Source organism: Alosa alosa, chromosome 17 (assembly GCF_017589495.1).
Source record: "Alosa alosa isolate M-15738 ecotype Scorff River chromosome 17, AALO_Geno_1.1, whole genome shotgun sequence".
NCBI lineage: Eukaryota > Metazoa > Chordata > Actinopteri > Clupeiformes > Clupeidae > Alosa > Alosa alosa.
In genome coordinates, this window is record NC_063205.1 from 20,135,838 (window position 1) to 20,149,389 (window position 13,552).

The 13,552-nt window shown below is 40.4% G+C and overlaps 1 protein-coding gene across 1 annotated transcript; it reads left to right on the plus strand.

Annotated features, from left to right (window-relative positions):
* Positions 1-960: 960 nt before the first annotated feature.
* Positions 961-11,568, plus strand: LOC125311014 (sodium/potassium-transporting ATPase subunit alpha-1-like). Its single transcript, XM_048268818.1, has 22 exons — positions 961-1,075; positions 1,218-1,319; positions 2,683-2,742; positions 3,416-3,619; positions 3,763-3,876; positions 3,959-4,093; positions 4,201-4,318; positions 4,751-5,019; positions 5,569-5,877; positions 6,328-6,462; positions 6,595-6,787; positions 7,143-7,318; positions 7,419-7,555; positions 7,665-7,815; positions 7,996-8,164; positions 8,251-8,405; positions 8,840-8,963; positions 9,100-9,245; positions 9,378-9,508; positions 9,788-9,889; positions 11,082-11,173; positions 11,390-11,568. Exons 1-22 carry the CDS (start codon positions 1,064-1,066, stop codon positions 11,416-11,418), a joined length of 3,063 nt encoding a protein of 1,020 aa, XP_048124775.1. The 5' UTR covers positions 961-1,063; the 3' UTR covers positions 11,419-11,568.
* The last annotated feature ends 1,984 nt before the right edge of the window (positions 11,569-13,552 follow it).

Genomic DNA, 13,552 nt, shown 5'->3' on the forward strand with positions numbered 1-13,552 from the left:
CTTTATTTCACACCTTGTTTTGACACCCACACCCTTGCGAGAAAAAACTCCTGAGGTGTTAAAGGTCATTTGTATGTGAATTTGCTCAGAGATGGCACTGGCCTGTTGCTTTTTTCGTGTATTACCATGTTGACTATCGCCTGATTGCCTGTCTAGTCTCTCGCCAGTCAGTCGCTGATTCAGTGTGCCGGACCATTTCATAAGTGGGATCTTAAAAGAATGCTAACATTGCTATTTCTGCTTACTTACTATCACTTCATTATCCCCATTCCCCCACCAACACCACCATACAGGCACACACACACACACACACAAAAACGCACCTCAAGGAATGGGAAGTGGCATGCAGACATGCACAAGCACAATCTATACACACCCACATTGTTAAATGTTTACAATTTGGCTTAGGTATTGTTTCCCTATGTGGACACACTTTAATACTGAACAATATTGCCCCATAGTCTTTGACATTCATTAACTCTGAGGTTTCTATGGTAGATAGAGGACAGGGAAGTTGACAAACCGGTTGTCTCGAGGCTGCACCAGGCAAGTCTATTCAAGTCTAATTTATTTGAATGGAAATGAAAGGGGATTCATCTAGTTAGCAGCAAACATATTTGTTCTTTCAAGACTTTTTGGAGTCAAATCTGTACATTTACACTTGACTTTAAACAATTGTGTAACCCAATAATGGCTAAACATACACAGATTGCACTTAGTTGGTGTGACAAGTTTTCTTCAAAATCAAATAAATCTCATTTATACTTCACTTTTATTTAAAGTTTATAATGAATGATCTTCTGCTAACGCACCATTCAGAAGTCTTGTAAAGGACAAATGAAGGTTGAATGAATGATTATCAACAACGAGAAAAGGTCTGAGGCCAAACCCCTCCTCTCTGTGCTCCTCCCAAAATTCCGCCCATACCCACAGGTGCAGAGACAGTGGTATATAAGTCACTGGGCACTTGGCTCTGTAGGGTGACACAGCAGGACGTGCCTGGGGATAGTGCCCTTTCTTATCTTTGATCTTTGGAGCACAGATACAAGAACAGCCCGCAAAAATGGGCTTGGGTGTAAGTGAATTCTTTATTTCCTCATGGTTTATCCACACACATTTTGGTGGACTAAGCCTGATTTTGCAGTGGATATTTTGCTGGTATAGTTCTCTTTTTTTATGATTAGCACTACATGATCACTTTGCTGTGTTTGATACAGAAGGGAAATGACAAATACAAGCTGGCAGCAACCTCTGAAGATGGAGGGAAAAAAGGGAAAAAGGAGAGAAATATGGATGACCTGAAGAAAGAAGTAGATCTGGTAAGTCCCTCTATCACATCCTTGCATTGAAAATCTGCCATAGTCACTCAGACTTTGTTTAATTCCTGAACCTTGATAAACATATAAATGCTAAGAGTAAGTGAAGCCTACCGTGGGACTGAGCTTGTCACCGCCATCAACGGAAAAAAATAAATCAATGAAACATTGGCCTGCTCATGTGTGCACATAGTGTGTAATGTGATGTTATGTGAGAGATCATCTTATGACATATGTTCTTCAAGGTTTTCTAACAAAACCTGAAACTTTACTATGCGAGAGGAGGGGAGAACCAGCACAATTGTAACACTTTTCTATTCTCTCCATTCAAACTCGATTTGTACAAAGACGATAGACTTGAAAGCTGTGAAATTTGGCCAGAAAGGACTCATACATGTTTACTCTATGAAAGTTGAAACTAAGAAATAGAGAATATGTTCTAGTTTGTTAAGAATTTAACTTAATAGTGACATAGCCTACCTTTTTTACAACCTGACGCAGCCAGCTTAGGGGGAAGTGTTAGAAGGGTTGGGGGGTGGATTAAAGCGGTATACCTCTTTTCAACTGCAGTAAGAAAAAAAACATACCGCCCCAGCCCTAGCAAAGCGAGAAATGTACTGAAGTAGGAAGTAGAAAGTAAAAAGTATTCTCTGGCTGAAGACTGCCGGAATACTTCTGCAGTTGTGTGGAATGTCTACACTAGCAGTCAGGCATAAATGTCAAATCAGGCTGGATAACTTTCTAGTGCTTTGTATTAACATATATCAAGAATAGAATTATCTTGAACTTACTTGCTATCTATCCTTTCACCTACTTTACAGTGCGTCCAATTCTTTATTGTGTTACTGTAGCGAATCTGAGCTCTTGCAAACTGACACAAATATGTTGGACAGCAGTCAATAACACGTGCTAGAACAGGGGGCACGAGGAACAGTCAGCATGAGCTGATAGTTTTGGTATTTGTGGGTGTGTCAAGTCATTGCGGTTTGTCTGGTTATGTTGCTGATAGGCTCATGCACAGCAACAAAAAGGAATGACTAAAGACTTTGTCACCATTCAATAGTAATCCATCATGAGTGTGGAGGGAGGTGGGTCTGGGACACCAGACACCATAGTTGATCCTTCTCAAGGTGTCATGGGCCTAATTCAACAAAATACTGATGAAGGAAGTTGCCTGCTAGATAACCCTAGTGGAATGCTCTCGAGGGATATTTTTTCCCACAAAGGTTGTTTTGTTGGTGATTTTGTTGATGGTAAATAGGCTTGGTTGTTTTTTTGCAGCTGTGGGAAAATCCCCTGCTTATAGCAGAAGGAATGTAACACCTCTCATGCGCATAAATTAAATACCACTCCTCTCCCCCCACAGGATGACCACAAACTGACCTTGGATGAGCTTCACCGCAAATATGGAACAGACCTGCAGAGGGTGAGCAAATTTGGTTTGAGAGAAGAAAAAAAATGTTGTCAAAGCCAGTGGATATTCTCACAGTCAAACTCACAATGGCTCATTTGTATCAGTGGAACTGCTACACAGTGTACTTGTCAAAATCTCAGCAAGTAGCAAGGTATCCTGAGGCCGTGCCTTGCTTTTATCAGGTTAAATCATCTCAAGGAAGCTGAAGTTTGAACTTTGGACAAAGGTAGTCAGTGTTGAATATGACTACAGGAAGTTAATGTTTTTCATATTGATTCAGAGGTGGAAAAAATAAGTACATAAGACAATTATACCTTGTGTATGTACTCTTAGAAAAGGGATAACAATAATGTTAGGTATAATGGACAAAGACTGTCTGCTGCCAAAGAAACAGCATGGCAGTGCTGTAGTACAGTAGACTACAGACATTTACTGTTATCTTTCATTATCTCTCCCCCACATTCTTAAACAGCAATATATAATATGTTTTGGTATATAATGGCATTCTATATATTTACATAGTATTATATATAAGTTGTATTGTATATTTCCGTTGGTATTGAAATTATAGTATAACAATTTGCTATTTAAGTAACAGTAATCACTTATTGGCTGCTTTCCTTATTGGCACTAAGAATGTTCATTGACTTGTGTGAATGCTGCTGTACCTTTATATTACCACCAGGGTCTGACCTCCACTCGTGCAAAAGAGGTCCTTGATCGTGATGGTCCCAATTCTCTGACCCCACCACCCACCACCCCAGAATGGGTGAAGTTCTGCAAGCAGCTCTTTGGTGGGTTCTCCACTCTGCTGTGGATTGGAGCCATCCTCTGCTTCCTGGCTTACGGTATTCAGGCTGCCTCAGAAGATGAACCAGCAAATGATAATGTAAGGATTTTGACCTGCATAAAACCAAAATCATGCATGAGTGCAAATACTGTAATATCAAATCCTTTATTCCAATGATTTTTATTATTATTAAGACCACTGACTTAAGCGTTCATTGCCAACTTTCCACATTCTCCACATAGCTGTACTTGGGTGTTGTGCTATCTGCTGTCGTCATCATCACTGGCTGTTTCTCCTACTTTCAAGAAGCCAAGAGTTCAAAGATTATGGAGTCCTTTAAGAACCTGGTCCCTCAGGTACATAAAAATACCTTTTTTTCTTATCATGCGTACAACCTTTGACAGTCTGTGATATTAACGTGTTGTTCACTCAACACAGCAAGCCCTGGTTGTGCGTGACGGAGAGAAAAAGAGCATCGATGCTGTGGAGGTGGTGGCTGGAGATCTGGTGGAGGTGAAAGGTGGAGACAGAATCCCTGCTGACCTGCGTATCATCTCTGCTCATGGCTGCAAGGTGCTTTTGGAGCTGACTAAATATCATCTATGCACTTTTAAAAAAAAAAATGCAGACGGTACGGTTCTCTCTCCTGTGCTCAATCTCTCTCTCTTCTGCTTGGTCAGGTGGACAACTCCTCCCTCACAGGAGAATCCGAGCCTCAGAGTCGTACCCCTGACTTCTCCAACGACAACCCTCTGGAGACCAGGAACATTGTGTTCTTCTCCACCAACTGTGTTGAAGGTACACACATACCAAAATATTAAAATTAACACAACATAATTACAATTCTATTAAAGTAAGGTTCCTATTCTATCCACATAAACAATATGATACTGTTATTTTGCACCAAATCGTCAAATCACCATATCTTGGCAAAAGTAATGCTTTCATACATGTCGGTTTGGTTGGTTTGTTAGGTGGATTATATGCACAAGCTACTAGGTTGATTTTCATGAAACTTGGTATAAGGCTATATAGCGTGACATACAGGGGACTGTTTAGCCTTGGTATAGGAATGCACTATACTGAGTATTTGGTTTAAAAGGTTTGGTGAAACAAAAATCAGATAGACGTTGTTGATCTTACATTTCTAAAGATGAAAATCTGCATATGCACATCTGATGCACATCTGATCCCTACATTTTGACTTATATCCGACTCATATTTTCCCAGGCACTGCCAGAGGAATTGTGATCAACACTGGTGACCGCACTGTCATGGGTCGGATTGCCACTCTTGCCTCCAGTCTGGATGGAGGGCAAACCCCAATTGCCAGAGAGATTGAGCACTTCATTCACATCATCACCGGCGTGGCTGTGTTCCTGGGAGTCTCTTTCTTCATCCTCTCTCTCGTCCTCGGATATGGTGTGCTTGAGGCCGTCATCTTCCTCATCGGTATCATTGTCGCTAACGTGCCAGAGGGACTACTGGCTACTGTCACTGTGAGTAAATCAGTGTCTGTGTTGGGATGGGGGTGGATGGAGGGGTAAGGCATGACATTACACAGACTCATGGCTTCAGAGTTTTAAGACTACCTCAGGCAAACAATTCTTTCAACAGATATATTCTTAAAGATCCTCTTGAGGTGTTGTCTTGTACCCTGAAAGTTTGTATTTTAGAAGTATGAAAACGTTCATTGCATTTCAGTAAATGAATAAATAAATTAATAAATAAATAAAATACATAAATAAATAAAATACATAAATAAATAAAATAAATTTAGCAATCAAACCAGCTAGCGTCAGGCCAGTTCTCTTGTAATATTACATTACATTTAACTTCTTGACCAAATAATACCACTGTGTACCACATGTAGCACTGTGTTAAATACAGTCAATGGAAGGGTGACGTACGGCTGCGTCCAAGACAACTTGAATCATAACATCATTCCTTGACCCCTGTAATCCTTACGTGAAACATCAAGGTCTGGATAGTAACCTGCAATGTCCTCTAGGATGGTGTGATCTCATGACCTGTTTAATGTCATTCAGGTGTGTCTGACCCTGACTGCCAAGCGCATGGCCAAGAAGAACTGCTTGGTGAAGAACCTGGAAGCTGTGGAGACTTTGGGCTCTACCTCCACCATCTGCTCTGACAAGACCGGAACTCTGACCCAAAACCGCATGACGGTGGCCCACATGTGGTTCGACAACCAGATCCATGAAGCCGACACCACCGAGAACCAGACAGGAACCGCTTTTGACCGCTCATCAGCAACCTGGAACTCCCTGGCACGCGTGGCTGGTCTGTGCAACCGCGCTGTCTTCCTGGCAGATCAGCAGAATGTCCCCATCCTCAAGGTGTGCAGAGCAGTATTTCAACTTGTACATTTTACTGTTTGGGGTGTAAGAATAGTGGATGTTCCAATGCATTAGGCCTTTAAGAAGATTGTTGAATGTACATTTTGGATGTGATCATTGATTGCTAAGCATGGTATGAATAAGTGTGGTAATAAAATACTTAATTGTGAAAAATAACAAAAGAAGGTTTAAATGCTTTGGTCTTCTATTCATTAAGAAATCGTATAATGATCTCAACCTTTTTCACTCTCTAAAACAAAAAGTTGTTACTGATACATTTGAAGAAGTCACTTTCTCAGACAAGATATGCCCCTGGTCTGGATTTAATTGTATTGCAGATACAATATAAAAATACTATTTAGTCCATGGCTAGTTCATGTCTGAGGATATCAACCCACAGGCCGAAACCTCGAAAAATTAAGTCATTCTAATTGCCTCTATCTTCCACAGAGAGACACAGCTGGAGACGCCTCTGAGTCTGCCCTGCTGAAGTGCATTGAGCTGTGCTGTGGCCCGGTGAAAGAGATGCGTGAGAAGTACCAGAAGCTTTCTGAGATCCCCTTCAACTCCACCAACAAATACCAGGTGGGCTACTATATATGTCAATTGTCCAAAATAAAAAATAAATAAATAAATAAAACTAGTCAGTACTACTTTTAAGTCACCTCAACAATTGGCTAAATGCTAGCCACTAATTACTAACTGCTTTTTAAAAAGGTATCCATCCACAAAAACGTCACCCCTGGAGAGACAAAGCACCTGTTGGTGATGAAGGGAGCCCCAGAGAGGATCCTGGACCGCTGCTCATCCATCGTGCTTCAGGGCAAAGAACAGCCCCTGGATGACGAGATGAAGGATGCCTTCCAGAATGCCTATGTTGAACTTGGAGGTCTAGGAGAAAGAGTGCTCGGTAAGAAGTCACTTGAACTTAGATAGAGGGCTGTTTCAAGCTACGCAGATGTGAATGTATGGAGCTATGCAAGGAGACACCATTTGCGAATTTACAATAATTGCGCAGCAAAATATTTTGCCATGCGACGCAAGCATGAGTGCCATGTCATGCGTTTCCCACAGGGGTGCATCGTCTGCATAGCTTCCGTAGGCTATGGGGGGGCTCTTCAATATGTGTGGAAACTTTGCATTTCAAACTGCGTCCGCATTGCTTGTGTAGACTATGAAACGACCCTAACAGTGTAAAGAAAAATTAACTTGAAAAATGTGTGACTGCAAACATGACATGATTTTACACAACCATTTGTGGTCAGGTTTTTGCCATTACAACCTGCCCGACGACCAGTTCCCTGATGGATTTCAGTTTGATACTGAGGAAGTGAACTTCCCTACTGAAAAGCTGTGTTTTGTCGGCCTCATGTCCATGATTGACCCACCTCGTGCTGCTGTGCCTGATGCTGTGGGCAAATGCAGGAGCGCTGGCATCAAGGTAGAGTGATATGTTACCCACATTTTCCCCATACTTGTTACACTTGCCCCCTTGAATGTCATGCTTGAGTAATTTGGCTGGTTTCGTTTTTCCATTGTAGGTTATCATGGTGACTGGCGATCATCCTATCACTGCCAAGGCCATTGCCAAAGGTGTGGGTATCATCTCTGAAGGAAATGAGACTGTGGAGGACATTGCCACTCGCCTGAACATCCCTGTTGATGAGGTCAACCCAAGGTATGATCATTTTTGGATTGTGAATTAAGATACTCATGCATTTGTTTTGTCCTGCTCAACTTAAATACCATTGAAAAGTTCAACCACAATACTCTTTATATACCCTCAGAGATGCCAAGGCTTGTGTCGTCCATGGTAATGAACTGAAGGACATGGCACCTGAATTTCTGGATGACATCCTGAGGTACCACACTGAGATTGTGTTTGCCAGAACCTCTCCACAGCAGAAACTCATCATTGTTGAGGGCTGCCAGCGACAGGTAATGCAAAAATCAAATTAAATGTCTTTCAGCAACTTGGCAATTATTACAGATGGCATAATAGTTTCCTTATATGGTATCTATTTAGTTTTTTGCTCTTTTCCCTTATGAAATTGGCCGTTATGGAGATTAATACTGTTCTTTTGTTATGGAGATTAATACTGTTCTTTTGCTCTACAGGGTGCCATTGTGGCTGTAACCGGTGATGGCGTCAACGACTCTCCTGCCCTGAAGAAGGCTGACATTGGTGTTGCTATGGGTATCGCCGGATCTGACGTCTCTAAGCAGGCTGCTGACATGATCCTTCTAGATGATAACTTCGCCTCCATTGTTACAGGAGTTGAAGAAGGTATATTGTACTCCTTAAAGGCAAATACAAATAATTCATCACCATGCTTGGATCTTTCTGATCACTGGGTTTGTTGTTTTCTTCAGGTCGTCTGATCTTTGACAACTTGAAGAAGTCCATCGCCTACACTCTGACCAGTAACATCCCAGAGATTTCACCTTTCCTCCTCTTCATCCTCGCCAACATCCCACTGCCTCTGGGCACAGTCACCATCCTCTGTATTGACCTGGGCACTGACATGGTAGAGATATTTATTTGACTACGCACTGGTCAGACATTGTTGATAGTGTGATAAGAATTATTGTTGCTCTAGCTTTGTTTGTCATTGTAAAGCTAGCATCAGTGTACTGTGAGTCTCGGACAAGAGACTCTTGTTAGTTAGTGAATGCAAATAAAATTAATAAGTCTAACATTTCTCCATATGATACGTCTTACAACTTCACTGCTAAACTTTTGCAGAAATTTGGCTGAAAATGTTTTGGCTGCAAACTTAATGTGTGTGTGTGTGTGTGTGTGTGTGTGTGTGTGTGTGTGTGTGTGTGTGTGCGTACGCAAGCTTGTGTGTGTGTGTGAGAGTGAATGTGTGTGTCTGGAGAGGGTGGGGGGTTAAGGGAGGCACAGTCTGGTCTCTGAACACTGTTGGTTGAGGTTTTAATTGCCTGGTCTATATTTCAGGTTCCTGCTATCTCCCTGGCTTACGAAAAAGCTGAAAGCGACATCATGAAGAGACAGCCCAGAAACCCAAAGACAGACAAGCTGGTGAACGAGAGGCTTATCAGTATTGCCTATGGGCAGATCGGTAAGATCACACTGCAACACCACCACACTACTGACAGACCACTTCGGACAACACAGTCAAAAAAGCACAGAAGAAATAATCCAGCCATAGACACATGTGCATTTCTCTAAATTAAATGTTTGTCTTCTATTCCAAGGTATGATGCAGGCCACAGCAGGATTCTTCACCTACTTCGTAATCCTGGCTGAAAATGGATTCCTGCCCTCATTTCTCATAGGAATACGTGAGAGTTGGGATGATAAAGCCAACAATGAAGTTGAAGACAGTTATGGTCAGCAGTGGGTAAGTGTTTCAGTGGTCTGCAATGTAACTTAAGAGAAATAAAGTGTACTGAATTAAAGAGAAGCATATTGAAAAGTGGAAGATACAGTATTTAACTGTTTCCGATCTCTCATTTCCGGCTTCTTCTTGCAGACTTACGAACAAAGAAAAATAGTGGAGTTTACATGTCACACAGCGTTCTTTGCCAGTATTGTGGTTGTGCAGTGGGCTGATCTTATAATCTGCAAAACGAGAAGAAACTCCATCCTTCAGCAAGGAATGACGTAAGTTAAAATGAAGAGGGACGTGTGGGTGTTAGCATTCAGTTGTGTAGGACATATAGCATGCAGTAGCCTGACAGGTTGTGGGTTCAATTCCCCATTTCCAGCAATGTTCTGGGAAGAATGGCCCTTGTAATATACTTGACAGGTCGCTTTGAATATAAGTGTCGGTTAAATGTAAATGTAAATATATCCCTTCACCTGACCTCAGTGATAGCAGAGGGACCACTTTGGACATTCAGTTCTTGTGTGTTCACACGATTCCATTTCCATCGTCCACAGAAATAAAATCCTCATCTTCGGCCTGTTTGAGGAGACAGCCCTGGCTGCTTTTCTGTCATATTGCCCAGGCATGGACGTTGCTCTCAGAATGTTCCCCCTCAAGTAAGTTCACTGAGCATGTTCTTCACATCTACTATTCATTATTCGGGAAGATTTAACTGTAACGAACCCTGAATGAAACAACATACAGTGCAGAAAAAAATTTGACAGCAGATGCATAATGAGGATTTAGCTGTATAATAATAATACAAATATATTATAATACAATCATCCCACCCAATTTTGGATGTCTACGGAAATTACCAAATATAGTGTTTTGCCCCATAAAGGACTAGGAGAAATAAACATAATTGTGTGTAAATCACCTTCACAGCTCAGTCCAGTTCTTTTATTAGTGTTTGAACTGTTTGCTTTTGATGCTTGCTGTACATGGTTGTGCCTAAATAGGCTCCTGGCTGAGGCTGACTCTTCACCTGTGTCTGTAGTACTTGCCAGACATAAGCTACTGGACTGGCTCCCCCTGATTCCCTTCAATATTTTTCAAACATAGACTATTTAAACAATCATTTTAATACTTCATATAGGCCTAATTTGCCATGTGCAGTGCATCTATTGTCCAGTATGCAAATCAAAGTGCATTGCATTAGTAATGCATTAGGCTACTTTCTATTTTCCATACATTCAGTTGTATCTAAACCAACTAAAGCTTGACTGAAATATTGTAAAACCATTTACTTGTTTGAAAAATGTATGGGAAGAGTGAAATCACTGATTAGGGTCCTTGCATGTTTCTGTTGAAATACGACTAGTTTCATCACATATGTTAGGCTGAACGTGAAGTTTCTTCTTCCGTTTTTCATGCTCTGAATGGTAATTCAGTTTCATGATCATCTTCTTAATGTATGAGACACATACATTGTGTATAACTGTATACCTGTCGCTAGCTTGGCTCAAAGGGAGACGGGGGAGAGGGCCCTCATTAACTTGCGGGGCCCTTCGCAACTTGTGTAGTGTGTATAGGGAGAACCGGCCCTGCGTGTTCAACCATTCCATGAACATCATGTTTGTACAATTGGTAATCTTTTCATGGTAATGAGGTCAAGCTAAGAGTGTGATAAAATGGTGCTATCTCTGTTTTCATGGCACACACATATTTCTAAGATCAATATTATGTTAGAATGTCCCTCTGCATCCCAGCTAATAATTACAGAATGCAAAACCTAAACAGAGAACATTAATCTATAGTAACCGGTATGTGAAATGTCTAATGTTATATCTTTTCCTGTGTGTTTAGGCCTTTATGGTGGTTCTGTGCATTCCCCTATTCCCTACTCATCTTCCTTTATGATGAGGCCAGAAGATATCTCCTGCGGAGAAACCCAGGAGGTAAGATATTCTCTTCATGTCAAACTCAATTGTGTAAACATTTCACCTCATCGCTGAAATTAATTTGAATCAATGTGAAACTTTAGCAGACTGTAGTTAAATTTAGTTGAACTGAATTGCATACAATTGAATATGGTAAATTGGATTCAGAGTGAAGATTCTATGTTGGATTTTTGTTTTGTGATTAGTAATTAGAATCTTTTCTTTGTCTGTCAGGCTGGGTGGAAATGGAAACATACTATTAGTGTGCATACCAGTGTACACCACCTCACACACTCACATGCATCTCTCATGTGTATCCTACTTGATGCAGATGCATTTTGTATTCAAAATAAGTGTAAAATGTTGAGATGACGTTGCTTATAACTTAAAATAAAATATCACTCCAACTGAAATCTATGTGTCTGACATTTTTCATACAAGTGTTGTCACTTAATGTCAGAATCAATCAATATAATCAATATTTCTTCCAAATGCTTTTCACGAGGGAAGAAACTGTTGGACTGTCATGATCACTGAACATATTTAGGCATTGTAATAACAAAGATCTTAGAGTGGATTGTTGTAGAATCTTTGGTAATACCATCACCCATGGTCATACTACGGCTTTCAAGAAAAAAGGAGATAGTGCAACATCCTTCACTCTCTTTGTTATAAAAACACAATGTCCATGTCTCAAGAGGAAAGATAGGGTTCCTCTTAATCTTATTTAAATAATGTGGTTACATTTTTTCCCGTAGAACAACATCTAGTATTTTCTGTATTGGACATTAATCACTGACCCACTCAAGAGTCCTTTGTTTAGATTAATCTAAACGTTGATTAGATTAAATCATTCAAATACAAACTTAATTAAATGACTTCCCTTTCTAATGCTATCTCAGATATTTACAAGTCATTAATGCACTGTTAAGAGGGATACAAATTGAACAAATAAACCTAGTAATGAATAAAAAAATAGTTTTAATGAGATGATTAGGCCTACCTAAAAAGAAAAGTAAAATAAAATTAACAACAAAAAATCTATATGTATCATTGAATAAACAAATGTAATAAAAAATGAATAACAAACAAACAAAAAAAAACTCCTAAAGCATTTGAACATCAGTCCAAATGTACATGTTTTTCGTGTCCATGGCACTAGGCGTTGTAGCATGGTTGTCCAACAGGGGGCACTGCACTGGTTCTGGAGTGTCTTCTTCATTTACACAGAGAGGGTTGGAACATGACAGTTTCCATGGAAACACATTTATAGGATCGAGGCAGCAGCATGTAAATAAAATCCAAGATATTTTTAGCTCTCACTTTGAAGACAAACTTCAACACACATATGCACATGTGCACATGCACACAAACAGACATGCACATGTACAGTTGTCCAGTGGTCAGTGTTCAGTTTTAGCCATGGGTCTTGTTGCATATCCACCTAACAACTTGCATTACAAGATTTCAATAAAACAGCATGTTGCATGAAACCACTGTTTGGATAGTGACTGTAGCCTACGGCTGCCATTTAAGAGACAGTAGACTTACATACGGTTCCAAAGGCCCTGCACTGACACACGGCTATCATAGTTCATAATGACCATTGTTATCATAATTAGGGGACCTAATATTACATTATTTTATAGAGCCCAACATCTCTATCAGAATATCCACAACTGATATCAACAACCTTGTCTTTCGTGGTGTGCATAACTCCAGGAATTTACTCCGGAGCCTCTTGTCAAAACATTCAACGTCTCTGCCCATTTCGTTACTCATAATGAGATGTAATATTAATTGATGACAACTAAAAATGATTTAAAGCAACAACAAATAAAGCTAATGTGGGAATAACGATTTGCAGGCTTCCCACATGATTTCAAGATAGGCCTTTAAGAATAGCAACCAAAGTTAATAAATAGGCAACACACTGCTGTAAATCTGGTTCAATAGTAGTTACGAGCGACCAGTTGAAATACTTGAAATAGACTGAAGTATAGCCTACATCATCAAACTATTTATATCCTTTCAATTAAGTCAGAGAATTAGAAAGCTCAGAATATGTTTTCCTGATGATGTGTATTGTCTGACAGTGTACTGTGTGGGCTAAGGGAAACCTTGCATAATAAAATCTGAATTTAAGGCCAGGACCAGTTGCTTTCCAATTTAATATCTAACTTAATTAGATGTTAAACTGTTAAGCGAGGAGGGCATTTTAATATGTGATTACTGTAAATCTTTCAATAAGACCCCGCCCCTTACTTCTATGTTACCATGGCAAAGGCAGTAGACGTCACGAGTAAAAGTCACACTGTATATAAGAATTGGGACCTTGTGACGGCCAAGGAGCTTGGATGCGTGTCCGGGTGTGACGCGTGTGGCCAGGACGCATCC

What these genes read in the sequence shown, in the direction of transcription:
- LOC125311014 (XM_048268818.1), top strand. An exon ending in GCAGGAGCGCTGGCATCAAG is followed by an intron (nt 7,319 to 7,418) that starts GTAGAGTGATAT and finishes TTTCCATTGTAG; the next exon opens with GTTATCATGGTGACTGGCGA. An exon ending in ACAGTTATGGTCAGCAGTGG is followed by an intron (nt 9,246 to 9,377) that starts GTAAGTGTTTCA and finishes TTCTTCTTGCAG; the next exon opens with ACTTACGAACAAAGAAAAAT.